The sequence below is a fragment of the Poromitra crassiceps genome (assembly GCF_964638095.1).
Source record: "Poromitra crassiceps genome assembly, contig: HAP1_SCAFFOLD_1211, whole genome shotgun sequence".
Classification (NCBI taxonomy): Eukaryota; Metazoa; Chordata; class Actinopteri; order Beryciformes; family Melamphaidae; genus Poromitra; species Poromitra crassiceps.
Genome location: NW_028151199.1, coordinates 18962 through 37024, shown reverse-complemented (window position 1 = coordinate 37024; position 18063 = coordinate 18962). Strand labels below are relative to the sequence as shown.

Below are 18063 nucleotides of genomic sequence, written 5' to 3'. Positions count from 1 at the left end.
TAACCTTCAGGACTGAAGCCCAGTGAGAAGGGGAAGGTAAGGAGGTAGCTAAAGTTATGAAGTTTAGTGATTTGGATCTGGGGAAAAAATGCAATCGCCTATAGCACTAAGGGTGCTTTCACACTGGGGACCCGGGAGCAGAACCGAGCACACTTGTCCCCAAACTGACTGCAGGTCCGGTTCATTTGATGAGTGTGAGCGTTGTGTTCCGTGCCCTGGACGGGGTCCACTTGAAAAGGTGGTCTGGGGAACGCTTGGGCGCGCCCGTGGACGGAACACTTGTGAATGTGAACGCCAACCGTACCGAACCACAACACACGGGCGAGGATAGACTTCAGACAGGGTCATGACGCAAGTGTACTCTGCACGTGTTCCGTTCCATTCCCGCCGAGCGCCCGAAGAAATGTTGTAATATGAAAGCTGACCAGCGGGGGAGAGGGGAGGGGCGGCAATCGTTCTCGGACATGGAACGAAACGGAACGAAAGCAATCGTTCCCAGTGAGAAAGCACCCTAAGTTAACTCACCTTAACTACTAGCCTATAATTGAATCTAGGTAAGCTATAGCTAGCCGGATGACCTTTCATGAATGCCATGGTCTTGAATGAATGAAAAAAGTAGTCATTGCCATCTGTATTTTTTTATTATTATTGTGACGTCTTTGCCATTCTTGCCAGTTAGCTAACTTCCCCCTACGCTACAGTTTACAGAGTTTACAGCTCTGCTGTCTCTGCTTAAACTGCAGTTTTACCTTGGCTAACTTTGACTGAGCCCCTTTGAGGTTTAACATAATTTAATAACATTAGGCTATTTCTGCCTCCAGGACTATAAGCAAGCAATGAATTCAAGTTGGTTACCATGAGGCCAAAACCACCGATATAAACAAAAAATCTATTTGATTTTCATAATGGCATTAATTCACATTTTATTTTCATGGGAAAAATATGCATCAGTCTGATTCAGTTTACTTCAATATTTACGATGCGTTTATGTTCCCAAAGTTTGGATTTGCCTTAAACGGCAGGGAAATTAGAGAAGAAGGTGGGTAAAGTTGGGAGTTTAATTGGGTTTATACCCTCCACTACATCCCTGTTCTCCTTCAGCTAGTGTTAAAGAGGGAGCTCTGACAGACAGAAGGTTGTGGGTGTTTTTGAGGCTGAATGCGTTGAGGTGGGTCTCTGCAGCAGGCTAAGTCTGTCTGGATTGGAAGCGGGTCTCGCAGCACCTCGCCCCATCGGTCTTCCAGGAAAGACAGCGATGATCTGGCAGCGAGACGCCTGTGGAGTCAATGGTTTAGTGGTCCGCGGCGTAATGACCTGGGCCAAACTATGCACTGTGACAGTTTTCCACAGAGAGAAAGAAAGGAAGAAGAAAAGACAGAAAAGGAGAAGCTGGCTGATTGAAACCAAATGGTCGTGTTCGGTTAGCAGCTAGTGGGACAGATCAGCAGCTAGTGGGACAGGTCAGCAGCTAGTGTGACAGGTCAGCAGCTAGTGTGACAGGTCAGCAGCTAGTGTGACAGGTCAGCAGCTAGTGGGACAGGTCAGCAGCTAGTGGGACAGGTCAGCAGCTAGTGGGACAGGTCAGCAGCTAGTAAATACATGAGGAGTTATCAAAAAGCATTTATTACATGTTTTGACTAAGGCAGTGATTACTTTAGGTGCGTTGGCTCAAAAGCATATGAATCAAAATCACATGGCATCAAGCTGAGAGCGTAGCAAAAGAATGCCTAGTCTAGGTTTGAAACCAGTGTGTAGCCATTAATGATACTCTGATGGGCTGAGACATTTGCTTGCATTTTTTGCATTCACTTTTCATTGCTTGCACCATTTCACATTCAAATAGGTTTTTCCCTTTTCTTTCTTCTTTCTTTTCGCTGTCTCAGCTTCTGAATGGCCTACTTTTGCTGCTTGGTGCCCTACTGGCTGCTGTGGTCTTTTCCCTTCCTTTTGATGCCGTTTGATCTATTGCTGCAGCAGACAGGCAGGCCTGATGAAAGACAGGCAGACGGGGAAGCGTAGAGGAGAAGATGTGAAAACAGGATAAGCTGAGAGGAAAGAACAGGAGGTCTGGACACTAAAGACAGTCAGAAAGACAGTTGGTGCATTCAGCAGACAGTCGTCAATGCTAATCTGTAACCTATCAGTCTCCCCATCCAGTGGGAAAAACTACACTCAGCTGTGCTGGCAGAAGACAGGGGAGACGAGACACAGAGAGAGAGAGAGAGAGAGACGCTGAATGACGGAGAGGGAGAGCTCCAAGACTCTTGATGGGAACTTAATTTTCTCCTGTGTGTTTGTATTCCCCGTCGCCTCCTCTACTCTTCGCTTCATTTGACCCCCTTCCAGGCCCTGTGTCACTCAAATATCCATTCAGACCAATCCATCTCAGCAGTGTTTTCCACCAGACATATTTCTTGGTGGGGAGGAAAGGCATCGGGGTGGCAGCCGCTCTAGGAAGGGTGTCCAGGTTGGTGTCCAGGTTGGCCCACCGCACCTGTTCGGTGGTACGGGGAAACATCACATCCCAGTATTGTGTTGGACCCACCGGTCTCTTGAGTTGAGCCAAATCCACTAACTTTCTCACATCAGCTGATTTGTCAGTACTCACCCAGCTGTGCACACACAGTTAGCCTGAATCTGACACTGATTATGAGAAAGGGATGAGGGGAGGGAAAGAGGGAGGAGAAGAGAGCAAGACGAGGAAAGAGAGGGAGGGACGGAGGTGTTTTTTATTATGTCGTCAGTGCTCGGCCCGGCAGCCTGATGGGTGAAGATGGAGGGGAGGAGGGGGAGGGGGGGGGGGGGGTCTGGGTGTCTGAGTCTGTATCCAAGATGGAGTCACCACCAGGGTGGAATTACAGCAGGAATCAGAAGATGTTGGAGTAGATGACAGGGACAGGGCGCGCTCCCACAGCGTGTCCCTGTTGTGACAACTGGCCCTGTTTCCAGTCACTGTTGGATGACTGTGTCATGTTATTATGTGTTTATCAGTGTATGGATGTGTCTTTTCAAGTGAGTTCTTCCAATGGTTTTCAACATGAACCTGGAGCACAGATCCCACATGAGCTATGGCTATGGGGTTATAAAGGCAGGCTGAACTCTGGTGCACTCTGACTCTCCCTCTCACCTTCATCCACCCTCAGGTCTGCTCCCGTCTCCAGATGCAGCAACCAGGAAGGAGCCTCGTGTACGGACTGCCACCAGGGTGGGCAGAACAGCTCACAGGAGGCCTCCGCAGTCCACCTCTGGACCCAGGCAGCCAGAGAGGGCTTTGGCAGGAACCCCCCTGCTGGACAGAAGACGCCACCACTACCGAAAGCCTCAGTCTGACCAGAGGAACCGTAACACACACAAGCTAAGTAAGAGGACCCACATCTTGCATTCTTAATTACATTAACGCTACTTACATTGATAACCCTATGTATAAAATGAAGGTAGAACATCTCAGGAACACCTCCTCCGTATTGACTTTACTTTACTCTACTTCTATCATGAGGGAGAGATATAGATGAGAGGTAAGCTGTAGATTGAAGAAAGTTTTGTGTGTTCCAAATATTTTGTGCAATCTACTCTTTGAATCCAGATATTTTGTGTTATATTTTGTGTTATTATTGTTATTTTGTGGTTCTATGTTTCTGTAATTGAGCTAAATATGTAAATTCCTTACATAAATAAATAAATGTATACAATTTGGGGTAATTTTGGGTGTCCATAGTGTAAACCCTGGCCGTGCCTGGTATCCCTTTCTGTTCATAGCATCTGAGTCCGTTCATGTGGTGTCACTGCAGGCACAGAGAGCACTAGGCCGGAGCGCACCCGCCAACAGAGCGGTCACCACCAAAGTAACCGCACCAGGTACATAATTTATTACTGTAGCTGACTAATATCTGTGTTACTTGATTGAACTGACTTCATCTTTGAGTGGAGAGACCAATAACTAAATTCAAATGATCTTGGCCAATGAGGTATTTTAATGTTTGAGTTACTTTGGTATACTTTGGAGAATACGAGCTAGACATTTTCGCCTGTGTGTGTGTGTGTGTGTGTGTGTGTGTGTGTGTGTGTGTGTGTGTGTGCGTGTGCGCGCGTGCTTGCATGCGTGCGTGCGTGCGTGTGTGTGTGTGCGTGCGTGTGTGTGTGTGCGTGCGTGCGTGTGTGTGTGTGTGTGTGTGTGCGTGCGTGCGTGTGTGTGTGCGTGCGCGCGTGCGTGTGTGTTTGTGTGCGTGTGTGTGTGTGTGCATGCGTGTGTGTTGACCAGAGCCAGAGGAGTACGAGGCCAAAGACATCAGTGTGAGGGTCATGTCCCCTCAGTCTGTCCTCATCTCTTGGGTGGACCCTGCTGTGGAGATGGAGAAGGTCAGCCCAGGAGGAGCCAGGTATGAGTATTTGTCAGAGAGAGAGAGAATAAATGAAAAGAGAAAGAGTTACAGAGAGTCTTTGGAGAGAGTGGATTCAACGATGTGTTTCATTTCTTGAACCCTCTATAAGCACGCATTGGACTTAAAATATCTCTGTTCTGCCTTGGCCCAGATCCTATACAGTGAAGTACAGGGAGAAGGGTGAGTCGGCGCGCTGGGAGTACAAGGAGAGCACCCAGAGGAGAGTGATGATCGACACCCTGTCTGCTGATGGCATGTATGAGTTCTCTGTTAGAATCAACCAGGGAGGAAAACACGGCAAGTGGAGCGTCTCCGTCTTCCAGAGGACCCCTGAATCATGTATGCACTATGTTCCATAATTGCTGCTTCCTTTAGTGTTTTGAACCATTGGTGGCATGGATCTTATCTGTATTTGCAATTTCCCCTATTAAATCTCTTTGCTGCTTTCTCATACTGCACTTTCACATTTTACATTGAGTTCCGTTTGATATTTGATACTAGTCTGGGCTGCTGCTCTGTCATGAGTAGCATTCATACCATGTCATGGCCACTCCTGAGTTGGGGTTCACTTGGATGTCAGCATTTACTGTCTGGCTCGGAGCTCAGATCTCCATCTGCAGTTCCATAGATGATCTCAAGGGGAGGTTTCTAGAAATGCATGGGAGCAGTAATTTCCTTGCTTGAAGTGTACTGGCAGGAACTTCCTCACAGTTTTTACATGCTTAAGTAGCACTTTCTTCACCCGTTAACCTCTTTTTTTGCGGTCGGTCCCTCTCCTGCTGCTACTCTTTTCCCTGCTGGCTTTCCATTCATTTGTGCTCTCCTCCACTTGCTAGCACCATCCGGTCCACCGGAGAACTTTGAGGTCAAGCCGGTGAGAGGGAAGGGAACTGCTGTCACAGCGACCTGGGATCCACCTGAGGAACCCAATGGACGGATAAGAGGTCAGACTTGGATGATTGAGCTGAACCAATGCACTCCTGTGTGTTCTAATTGTGAATATGAATTGTGTCGCAATTTTTTAAATAAGTCTGGCATTATTGAATTACTGTCAAGTGAAAACCTTGTATCCCTAGAATGTTGATTTTGATCATTATTTTTAGATTGATGAATTGATGCATTTTTGAATGGGTTTTGAAAGGGTTTCATATGTGCGAAGGTTGTGAACATTTCCAAAAACAAAAACATGAAAATTCCCAAAATGTGAGTTATTAGGTTTTCACCTGAATAATCATGCCACATATCTTCACTTCAGTGATTTATACTCTACTACCTTATAGAGTATATCCTGTCATACGCTCCTGCTATGAAACCATTTGGAATGAAAAGTGTGACGTACCGCAGCAGCGCCACCTCAGCCACCGTAGACGGCCTCATACCTGGAGAGCGCTACATCTTCAAGATCAGAGCCACCAACCGGAAGGGACAGGGACCACAGAGCAAAATCTTCAGTGTCGCCCTGCCAGCAAGTAAGTATGTTTGACTGTGCATGTGTGCTTTGTCTGTATAACTGTGTAACTCTAAAGTTACTTCTGCTAAGCTAACAAATTTTGTCTCTTGCCAGCCAGCAGTGCTGCCTCATCGTCCTCGAAAAATCAGAACAGTCGCAGAACAAGCCACACTCCCTCCAAGCAGGATAGTTACCATGACGAACCGGACCTCCAAACAACAGAGGCAACAGAAGAACCCACCCCACGCCCTCGGATAACCCCGGCTCCACCTACTAACAGGCGTGTGCGCCCACTCTCCCAGACACGCTCCTATCATCACAGCATCTACTCTTCAGTGAGGAGCCCGTCCAGGAATACACCGGCCAGGAGGACACCAGAGGCAAAAATACGTACCACGCCAGCTCCAGAAGAACAGACAACTACCACTGAGGCTGTCGAGGAGACAAAAGAACCATACAATGATGTGGTTTCCCCTGAATCTGAGGATGAGAACGAGCCCCTGACTACTGAGACCCCACGCCTCAAAGTTGTGACTCCATCCCCAACTAAACCCAAACCACCCCCCAGAAGGCCAATTAAGATCAGGGTCCATCAAAGGCCAGGATCCAAGGCTTCTTCCTCATCCTCCTCTTCTTCCTCTTTGTCTTCTTCATCATCATCTAGCTTCTCCTCTTCCTCCTCAAAATTGCCCCAGCCGGTGTTGACCTCAGATCGTGGGGTTGGCACTGACACTAGTGTGATAAGGACAGGGGGATTGATTGGAGGGACCTCTCAGTCTTCCTCCTCCACTTCCTCATCTTCATTGCCCTCCACTTCCTCCTCCTCATCTTCATTGCCTTCCTCTTCATCCTCTTCATCTTCTACTAGATTATCCTCCTCTCGCTCACATACTCAAGAGTCAGCAGCCAACAGAAAGGACCATACGGCTTCCGCATACCCAGAGAGAAGAAACACCTACGGTCAGCCCAGTGTAACGCATACCAAACCCTCCACTCCCGCCCTGAGTGGAGGAAGAATGAGGGAAACAATGGAGGAAAACGATAACAGTAACTACAGAAATAATGAAGCAGATACAGAAGCAGAGGTCGCCACAGTTGAGGAGGCAACCTCTAGCTCCCACTCCACCACATCTAATGCCCCAAAGCAGCCTCAGACAGAGGCATCGCCTGTAGGTAAAGGCTCTGCCACAGGAGGGCGCACCAGTGGGTCTGGGTTTGCATCCAGGTTTGGTTATGGCCGAAGAAATCCCGGAATCTTGTCAAGAGGGAATCCCACCCGATTGTTGAATGGCCACAAACAAGGATCAGCTTCGGTGACCTCCTCCCAGTCCGATTTACCAAGCAGAACTCAGAACCAAGCAGCAACAAACACACACAGTTCAGGAACATCACAGTCCACTTCACCGTCTAGGTCACAGAACCATGAAACGTCAAACACGTTCAATTCAGCAATATCCCGGTCCAGTGCAGGAAGTGGGTCCCACAGCCAAGCAAGATCAAATACACATCATTCAGACACATCACAGTCCACTTCACAGTCCCGACCACACAACCCCACAACCTCAAACACACACAGTTCAGTCAACCATCCATTCACCTCACACAGTGGATCACAGAACCCCTCCGCCTCAGACACATCAGACTCTCAGTCAACCTCACACAGACCATCTCACAACCCTGCAACTTCACGTAACACACACAATTCACACACTTCACACATGGCAACTGAGCAAGACACAACAGTCATGGAGGGAAACGACAATGGTAACTACAGAAATACTGAAGCAGATACAGAAGCAGAGGTTGACAAAGTTGAGGGGGCAACCTCGGGCTCCCACTCCATCGCATCTAATGCACAACCCACAGAGGAGGAGAGGAGCGAGGAGGGAGGAAGGCCGGAGAGCAGCTACAAAAAACCTATTCTTTCTCCTACCAGAATGAACCCTTCATTTGCTGAAAGATTCCCTTGGCTTGCGACTCGTTACCCAGGCAGGTTTGGTTCAGGGACAAGGGTCTCATCTTCCAGACAGGATGGGTCGGCTCGGGTCCCCTTGAGCAGGACTTCATCCTCCATGGGGGCGGGGCGGCCCATTTTGAGAGGGACACCCACTAGGGTGTCGGGGGCGACGGGTTCCTCAGGAGTATCCTCGATACAGGAGACCAGTGAAGATTTGAAAACGCCTTCCTCTCGTAACCCACTGAAGAATGGGGTGGGGGAAAGTTCTCTTAAGCCCTCTTTGAACAGTAGGAATACAGAAATTAGCGGATCAAGAAACCCAACTACCTCCTCCTCTTCTTCTTCATCTTCCTCTTCATCTTCTACTTCTTCAAACTCCAATTCCCATCATTCCACAAGTGGAAATAGAGACTCAAGTGAGCCCAGCCCGAGAGGAACCTCTAATGACAGTAATAACGATCACGATGAGGATTATCTGGATGAGGGGAGTAAAGAAACTGACGAAGCATACAGGAATGAAATGAACAACCGTAGAAAAGAAAAAGTTCCCGACCCCACCGCGGCCCCCAAACGCCCTACTTTAACATCGTTCAACCCTCATGGAACAACGGAGGAGAAGGAGAGCGCAGATACAAGGGAAACCTTGTCTCGGACTAGGACTGGCTCATCTTCTGCCGCCTCTCCATTTCAACGACGTCCCGTTGTAGGGACTAATGGAAGGGTACGCTCTCCTCTGCTGGCAGGCAGGCAAGGTGGTCGGTTCCCCATTAGAGCACAGCCAGCACAGAACACTAGGTTGGGCTCTCCAACTTCTGGGTCCTCTTCATCGTCTTCTTCATCATCATCTACCTTCTCCTCTTCTTCCTCAAAATTGCCCCAGCCGGTGTTGACCTCAGATCGTGGGGTTGGCAGCGGCACTAGTGTGACAAGGACAGGTGGATTGATGGGAGGGACCTCTCAGTCTGCATTGTCGTCGTCGTCATCGCATTCACCATCATTATCATCAACATCAACCTCATCATCATCTTCATCTAGAGACAGCTTTAGGGGCCAGGGGACTAGGACTCGCCACCCCAGCCTCAGATGGAAACCCACCAATGGTGGAGGACCAGCTTATGGAAATGGTAAAGTACAATTGTAATATCATTAACAATGCCAGGTGTTTCTCCAAATGTGCAGTGGAGTTTGCATGAGGAAAACATGAACTGACAAGTAATGTGCTATTGTTCTCAGTGTAGATATAATCACTACAATACAGTGCTCACTAAAGTATTGTGTAAAGGTTTGGCTTTGGATTAATCCTTCTAAATCATGCAATAATTTAGGTAAAAATGGCCGTCCCAACCTGACAGCAACACATGACAAAGACTCTGCTTCCTCCAATGGCAACAGCAAGTCTAATGGTCAAAGGTTCATCACTGGGCCTGATGGAACCAAATGGGTAAGCATATCTTTAAAGATTGAATATATTTGTGATCTTGAACTTTGCAGAACATGATTTCTGTCTCCACAGGTCGTGGACCTGCAGAGGGGGGTTCTGATGAACGAGGAGGGAAGAGTTCTCCAGGACTCCCAGGGCCAACCAAGGAGAGTCGTGCTTGGCGAGGATGGACGCACCATATTTGGTGATATGCTTCACTCACTCTTGTATTGCATTTCAATAGGAACATAGCTTGAACTAGAATAATGGCCTTTATTTGGAAAAACATGCTTTGACCTAATGCATGATTCTACTTTACACCAAGCTTGATGAGAACATGGACTAATTGCCAATATAGTATTTCTGCTGGCAATATCCCTAGACAAAATAATTAATTTTCTATTTCCTCTTCTCACTCCACCCCACTCACCACCAGACCACTTGGGTAGTCCACTGGTAAACCAGGAAGGCCTGGCTCTGTTCGGCCATGGCCGAGATAGCCGGCCGGTGATCAACCCCAAAGACAAGTTCCTCACCGTGGGGGGGAAACCCGTGGTTGGCTTGAACCTGCCTCGCCTCAGGACCACCACCACCACCACCACCACCACCACCACCATGGCTCCTACCACCACACCTGAACCCACCACCATTGAATGGCTAGAGGAGTCTACCACTCTTCCACCATATCCAACCTGTCCTCCTGGGACCTCCTCCAAAACAGATGAATACGGGTATCCACTGCTAGATGAGGAGGGGATTTTGGACTGTTATCCAGAAGGTGAGCTTTGAGAAAGAGAGACCCACTTAAAGGGCAAGACATAATTCAGAGATTGTTTTAAATTGTGATTTGCACTACAGGAATTGTACAACGTATGGCAGTACCATACCTGCCGAATGCTGCCTATATTGATTTTCAGTGGTTAAAAGTAAAAAAGTTAAAAGTTAAGGGCCAGAATAGTGAACAGAAATAAACATGACTTCACTAAATCTCTCAATTGTATTGTTTATCATATCCATCGTAGCCAAGGCCATGAGTGTTTCCTGTCTGTATCCACAGAGTCCTATAACGTGTGTGATCTGGTTAGAGTGTGTGTGTAGATGTGTGTGTCAGTGTGTGTGATCTGGTTAGAGTGTGTGTGTAGAGAGTGTGTGTCAATGTGAGCCCACAGGAACCACATGTAAGACTCCACATCTGGGGCCGGGCTGTGGTCAGAATTTAATGCTGGTTTAAACACACTCATTGGACTGTCGGTTGTACTCTGCCATCAGTGTCACTACATGATACACTATAGGCATGGAGGCACACTTCCACATGTGCACGCACACATATAGTACGCTATTTTAGTAGCTTGAAAGTAACACCAGAAACATGACATTTAACAGGTTCTTTTATTAAAAAAATGAAATAAAAAATAGCAAACGCATTAAATCGAAGAACGCTTGCGGTGATTGCCTGCGAGGAAAAAAAACAGAGAAATAGTAATTATTTTTTTCTAGATCTGTGTACAAAAAGGATCGAATGCAGGTTTCACTTGACTGGAGAAGTTTCAATAGGCCTACTACTTGGTTATTTCGGTTGATACCATAAAGTTACTACCACCCCGCCCTACTTGAGTTTAGATTGTGTCAGAGTTAACATACTACAGACCTACTGTATATATTATCCATACATGTTATTACAGTAGTCCAACAGGGCACTTACAACCTCAAACCCACCCACACACAGGCAAACTCAGACAGTTGGTAATATCCCTTCAGCCTGTAAAGTCTAAATAGGGAAAATCAGAGCCAGTAGAGTGTTTACAACACTTTCTTTGCCTCTGCGTTTTAGGGTTATAGCTTCATTATACACTTTGTGAGATCCAACCCAATGTCACTTCGGGTTAACACTCTGTTTAGCGTGCACGTGGGAGTTTGAAAATGTGTACGGTACTTTACTGTAGTTATGTGGAACTGATGCTGCAGCTTGTCCTTCTCTGACAGAGGAATCCTCAGGAATGGAAATGGATGTAGCTCTTGAGGAAGGTATTGGCTGAGTATGGCTACAGACCCACCTACCTACCGCCACCGGGCTGGGATGGAGTGCACTGCATGTTTGTTGTTTGTTGAGTGTTTATCTATCCGCTCATCTGTTTGCTAGCACTTCCTCTCCATCATGCTTTGCCTTGCCTGTGGCCTTCACGTTGTTCCTCTTCTTGTGCGTTTGTTTGGCTCGGTTTGGTTTGGTTGGGTCTTGGGGTTTTGGACCGTTTCCCGTAGCGGACTGTTTTTAATCTCTTTTATCCCCAAAACTGGACCGGCACTGCCTGCGAACTGCGTTACTAACCCAAAGAGAATGCCCTGGCTTATGATTTACTGTGATGGTATTTGCTGGTTGTTTTGTCATCTAAAGGCTGCACTCTGACTCCAGAATGCCGAATGGAAAACTGCACCATGATGTTTGCTCGATGTTAGCCTTTGACCTTTGTCATTTCACAGTGCAGGTGTTTGGATGTCTCAATGAATCTGATGCTTGTCAGCAGCATTTAGATTTTTTTTCCCCCTTTCTTTTTTGTTTTTGCTAGAAAAGTCACATGTTGCGGTACACTATTTTCTTAGCGTTTCCCTGCCACGGCTCAAAGCTGTGCGCAGCATGTGCACAGTGTGTGTGTCTGGACCATATGATGTAATGCCCAGGTCCATCCATGCTGTGCAGGAGAAAAACACATTGATGGAAGTGGAAGGAACTCATTGAATTTCACTCACTGAATCCCGGCACATTTTGTCAGGCTTGGAGATTTATTTGCCTTGCAGCAATCCGTTGCGAAACGGCCGTCCCCCCCCCCCCCTCAGTCACCACCACCCCCCCTCACATGGAAAATATGGGTAGCAAAACATTACCCAATAAGCTGGCTTTGGGTGTTTGTGGAAAATAGGGTCATTTCCAATGAGATCACCCAGTTGCCCGCAACCAATTAAATCTCTTTGACACTCTCATTACATGAGTGTGGTGGCAATTACAAAGGATTATTGAAATACGGCAGCATGTTATTTGAGTTTTAGGATTTTAATAAAGAAAACTGACGGACACATCTGTTGTTGCTAGATGAGTTTTTGGTCCAGACCACCCCGCCGCCCCCCACCACCACCACCAGCATCCCCACCACCAGCATCCCCACCACAGAGGCCCCGACTCCGGAGCCAGACACCAGAGCCTTCAACAACAGCCCTTCATCTGAGTTCGACCTCACCGGGAAGAAACGCTTCACAGGTACATGTCAAATTAATGTGTGTGTGTGTGTGTGTGTGTGTGTGTGTGTGTGTGTGTGTGTGTGTGTGTGTCTGTCTGTCTATGCATGTGTCTGTCTATCTATCTATGTGTGTGTGTGTCTGTCTATGCGTGTGTCTGTCTGTCTGTCTATGTGCGTGTGTGTGTGTGTGTGTGTGTGTGTGTGTGTGTGTCTCTGTGTCTGTCTGTCTGTCTGTCTGTCTGTCTGTCTGTCTATGTGTGTGTGTGTGTCTGTCTGTCTGTCTATGTGTGTCTGTCTATGCGTGTGTGTCTGTCTGTCTATGCGTGTGTGTCTGTCTGTCTATGTGTGTGTGTGTGTGTGTGTGTCTGTCTGTCTGTCTATGTGTGTGTGTGTGTGTCTGTCTGTCTATGTGTGTCTGTCTGTCTATGCGTGTGTGTCTGTCTATGTGTGTGTGTCTGTCTGTTTATGTGTGTCTGTCTGTCTATGCGTGTGTGTCTGTCTGTGTGTGTGTGTCTGTCTGTCTGTCTATGTGTGTCTGTCTGTCTATGCGTGTGTGTCTGTCTGTGTGTGTGTGTGTGTCTGTCTGTCTATGTGTGTCTGTCTGTCTATGCGTGTGTGTCTGTCTATGTGTGTGTGTGTGTGTGTCTGTCTGTCTATGTGTGTCTGTCTGTCTATGCGTGTGTGTCTGCCTGTCTATGCGTGTGTGTGTGTGTGTGTGTGTGTGTGTGTGTGTGTGTGTGTCTGTCTGTCTGTCTATGTGTGTCTGTCTGTCTATGCGTGTGTGTGTGTGTGTGTGTGTGTGTGTGTGTGTGTGTGTGTGTGTGTGTGTCTGTCTGTCTATGCATGTGTCTGTCTATGTGTGTGTGTATGCTCACGTAGGTTCAATTATGTGTGCACAAACAGTAGCTGTCACTCGACACACCACCATCTCCTCTGCCTCCCGCCACACAAGTTGATTCAGGATCACTTTCCTAGACTTTAGCCTTGACTTGACGGTGTAGCTCTAACCCCCAGGCTTCAAGTTCAAAATGCTTCTCGAGTAGCAAGAGTTGTACTTTTGGGGGGGGGGCTCCTGTGAGGTTAGTATAAATGCCATAAACTGACAGCTAGAGAGAGAGAGAATAAGAAATGTTATTTTTACCTGACGGCGTTAAAAAAAATATGGCTTCAGCTAAAACACTTTAAAACTTGATTGACCATGCACACTTGGATGCCGAGTATCATGTGTATATATGAGTGTCTTTGTTTGTTTGTTTGTTGTGTGTGTGTGTGTGTGTGTGTGTGTGTGTGTGTGTGTGTGTGTGTGTGTGTGTGTGTGTGTGTGTGTGTGCGTGTGTGCGTGTGTGTGCGTGCGACGTGCGTGTACGTGTGTGTGTGTGTGTGTGTGTGTGTGTGTGTGTGCGTGCGGTCGCGCGTGTATGCGTGTTTACATGCTGTAAATAATGATAGGCTTAAATGTGTGTTCTATTTTCTGTCATGGAGGAGAAATAAATGTGGGCCTCTATCTTGGCACTCTGTAAATATGTTCACAGTACTTACTTGACAACCTCATATATTTTACTGTAAATATGTTCACAGTACTTGACGGCCTCATATATTTTACAGTAATAATGCTAAGCCAAGCAGCCACTACTCAGTCAGAGACTATTGGTGTGTCGGCATGGCAACCAAAATGATTAGTTGCGTTATCTTTGTAGCACGGCTGATGGATGATAACCTGAACTGACCACCATTGTTATTTCAGGATAATTATTTTCCAAGTACGATAAATGTCTAAATATCTTTATTTTACAATAACTGGAAGATATCAAGACAGTAGTGCAAGGCTTATGATAGACAGCTGACTATACTGTAGCCTATATATCACTCTACATTTATTCTTCTATTTCTTCAAGTTGGGCGTCTGGGTAGCGTAGAGGTAAAACCACTCTCCTACCACCTGGTAGCGCTACTTCCAGCTTGGTCAGACGTTCCTACAGGCACAATTATCCGTGTCTGCAGGTGGGAAGCCGGTTGGGTATGTGTCCTGGTCGCTGCACTGGTGCCCTCTGGTCGGTCGGGGTGCCTGTACGGGGGGTGGGGAATGTAGGGGAATAGCGTGATCATCCCAAGCGCTACGTCCTGGCGGTGAAACTCCTCGCTGTCAGGTGAAAAGAAGCGGCTGCGAACTGCACATGTGACGGAGGAAGCATGTGCTAGTTTACAACTCTCCCCAGATCGGCAGAGGGGATGGAGCTATATATATATATATATATATATATATATATTAGGGGTGGGGGAAAAAATCGATTCACCTAAGTATCGCGATTTTTAATGTCACGATATTTTGGATCGATCTTTTATTCCAGAATCGATAATCGCAAAAAAATTTTTTTTTTTTTTTTTTGGGTGCTTGCAGTCAGGCCACTCACTGAACAGCAGGCCAGGCGCCGCCTACTGGTTTACTAGTGGTTTTATTACTTTATTAGTTAGTCTGAAGTAATAATTACACTTCAGGGTTAAAGTGGGTGCATCTCATTGTAAAATTGGACTTCAAACGGCCCAAATCTGGCTTCAAACGGCCAAAATTGGGCTTCAAACGGCCCAAATTTCACGCGCGTCGGCCCATATCAGCCTGGCCTGCTTGGTATCTAATGCCGGCCTGAATTATGATCCCAGTCCGCCCCTGTTTTTAACTATATCGCCCAGCCCTACTCATGATATATAATATACAGTCTCTAGTGTATGATTCAACTTTTCCCATGTTCTAATCTAGTGTAAAAAAGCAAACAAACTGAAAAAAGAAAAGAAAAATATAAACAAAAATCGCAATAAATCGTAATATCGAATCGCAATAATCGTAGAATCGCAATACTTAAGAATCGCAATATAAATCGAATCGTCACCCAAGAATCGTGATAGTATCGAATCGGGAGATAAGTGAATCGCCACAGCCCTAACATATATATATACAGTATATATATATATATATATATATATATATATATATATATATATATATACACCTCGCTGTCAGGTGAAAAGAAGCGGCTGCGAACTGCACATGTGACGGAGGAAGCATGTACTAGTTTACAACTCTCCCCAGATCGGCAGAGGGGGTGGAGCTAGTTTCACATTATAAAATGTATGCTTCTTGATGATGATGATGATATATATATATCATATATATATATATATATATATACCTACAGTATATGTATGTATGTACATATATAATATACAGTATATGTCTGTATGTATGTATGTATGTATGTATATATATATGTATATACAGTATCAGGCTTTTTTGTCATCTTAATGGATGTTTCAAATGCCTTCCATCTGTACCTGACATGGTATGACAGAAAGCAAGGTTCACTGAGGATGCAGTGTTGTGCCACTCTTAAACACTTGAGGCCTCCAGCTCCCTCTTGTACTGTTCTTATGTGTTCGCTTTGGCCTCCGCAAGCTATCACCTCATCTGGCTGCATAAATAGTCTCTCTGTACAGTAATAAAACCAGCATCTCGTCCACTCCAACCTCCTAAAAACGACTAATGATAATGTCAGAGTTCTTCACTGCCTTTATTTCATGATAGTTGTCATGTCATGTTACCTCCCATTTGAGAGCGTTGCCAGTAAGAGCCTAGATCAAACCTTTAAGAATTTATTTGATTGAACAAGTACAACTTGTCACTGTCGTTTCATTTTCATTTTCATTTCATTTTGTTAGAAGCCTGTTAAAGCCAAAACTATTTATACAGTAGCACAGTTTCTTTATCAGTGTCAGACCAGAAGGCTTACTTTCCACCATATATCTTGGTAAACAGGTGTTATCTCTGCAGTCAGAAAGCGCACACAAGGAGCCATCTGAAACATATCACATCCCCAAGCGCTGAGATGAAACCAGCAAGAGCAGAAAATTTGCCGTGGCAATAAAGTGAAAGATACTGTAACGCTGCTGACCTCAACAAGCAAGAGGGAAGATTCCGTGTTGGCTCGGCGAGGAGACATTCTCTTTCCCATTTATGAGTTTAATATTTCGAGGGCTTGGAGCCAGTGAGCAAGTTGGATTTTGGGCGAACATGAGTAGGCCTATTATATGTCAATTTGAAAGGTCTCGGTGAGATGTTTTCAGTGCCAAAGGACAAGGACACAAGTGAAATCATGACCCAGGAGCCGTTACAGTAAAACCAGGGTTTTGTTGGCTGCCAAAATTGACACCAAGTAAAACCCCACCTTTGACATTCAACAATCATTGTGGGTGGATTCTAACAGCACTTAGCTCAGCTCAAAAGACACGCTGACGTCACGTATGTAATGCTAGCATGGCAGCATGGGGATGTCATCAATAAGTGATGTGTCCTGGGATACGTACAACATGTTTTATACCAGCAAAAGAGAAAAAAATAAAACAAGTAGTTTATAATCAAAGGTAGTTTCTTATGTCTAAAAAGGTTTATTAAGAATTTTAACAGTTAAAAAAAATCAATTCAATTTGATGTGTTTCATGTACTCTAGCCTACAATTTTAAAGGGCTTGGTTAAAGTTGTTGAGCATTACTTCAAGATAATGACTTTCATTCAGATCTTCTTTTATATTTCAATGTTGATTGAAGTGTAATTGCTAGATTTGTATTAAGATGAATGTGTTTTGTTTACTTACATACACCCATATTCTGCATGGCTGTATTGGGACAATGTCTGTGCCAAGAAGGAGTATTTCACATTTTTGTAATTAAATTTTTAGTCTTTAAAAAGTTAACAGATCTAATTCAACTTGAAAGGTATTGTTAATGCTCAATCTGATAACACACATGACAAAGTTTAAATATCGTGCTTAGTATGAGGTAACGGCAGCTGATCCAAGCCAAAACAATTGTGCTCATCCTGTAAAATCTACTATAACACACTGGCTCAGCCTTCGATTTCATATTACATTTCAAACTGTCTGGCGGAGACTTGCCTCTGTCTCTTTTGTCTGCACAGCGATGGTTTGGATTGAATGAATCTCACCCCGCGGCAGACACGGCTCAAAAAACATTCTTAGCAGTTGTGTAAATCTGCCCGCAGTTCCAGAAGGGTGGAGTCGACCACATTTGACAATGAAGCACCAGAAACGATTTAAAAGTGAATTTAGTACGCTTTATTGACTGCGAGTAGCCAAACTGCGCTGATAAAGAAAACCCCACCCAACAAGCACACCAAGAATTGTGTTCCGTAAGAAGTTATTTACCAGGGTGTGTGTGTGTGTGTGTGTGTGTGTGTGTGTGTGTGTGTGTGTGTGTGTGTGTGTGTGTGTGTGTGTGTGTGTGTGTGTGTGTGTTTACCCAAGTCTGGCTCATGCAAGTCTATTTTTTTATCATTTGGATACAGACAAGCTATTTCAACAAGCAAAAAAGACTGTGTTTATGTGGGAAGTGTGTTCAGCATTTAACAAAGATCTGGTTCTTCCCAACTGTAAAAAGTCTCACAGAGGGGTGTCCCAGTGGCTCACCAAGTAGAGTGCGTAGCTATCGCAGTGACCCAGGTCATTTGCTGCATGTCCTCCCCTCTCTCTCCCATGCCTTCTGGTCTGTCTCTGACTATCTATCTGTCAAATAACTATCTAAATCTATGCCAAAAATAAATCTTAAAAAAAAAAGTCGGA

The 18063-nt window shown here is 45.6% G+C and overlaps 1 protein-coding gene across 1 annotated transcript in view; it reads left to right on the top strand.

Moving 5' to 3' along the window:
• Nucleotides 1-3143: 3143 nt before the first annotated feature.
• The window catches only part of LOC310771783 (fibronectin type III domain-containing protein 1-like), a gene marked incomplete at its 5' end in the record, with an annotated part of 30549 nt that continues 15629 nt past the window's right edge, over nucleotides 3144-18063 (top strand). Inside the window, 14 exons of the mRNA XM_083664307.1 lie at nucleotides 3144-3359; nucleotides 3757-3855; nucleotides 4259-4376; nucleotides 4531-4718; nucleotides 5216-5323; nucleotides 5660-5848; nucleotides 5944-6548; nucleotides 6698-6789; nucleotides 8186-8910; nucleotides 9112-9227; nucleotides 9300-9411; nucleotides 9643-9984; nucleotides 11190-11231; nucleotides 12292-12456. Coding sequence (XP_083520433.1) covers nucleotides 3144-3359; nucleotides 3757-3855; nucleotides 4259-4376; nucleotides 4531-4718; nucleotides 5216-5323; nucleotides 5660-5848; nucleotides 5944-6548; nucleotides 6698-6789; nucleotides 8186-8910; nucleotides 9112-9227; nucleotides 9300-9411; nucleotides 9643-9984; nucleotides 11190-11231; nucleotides 12292-12456 — 3117 coding nt within the window. The remainder of the gene's footprint in view (nucleotides 3360-3756; nucleotides 3856-4258; nucleotides 4377-4530; nucleotides 4719-5215; nucleotides 5324-5659; nucleotides 5849-5943; nucleotides 6549-6697; nucleotides 6790-8185; nucleotides 8911-9111; nucleotides 9228-9299; nucleotides 9412-9642; nucleotides 9985-11189; nucleotides 11232-12291; nucleotides 12457-18063) is intronic.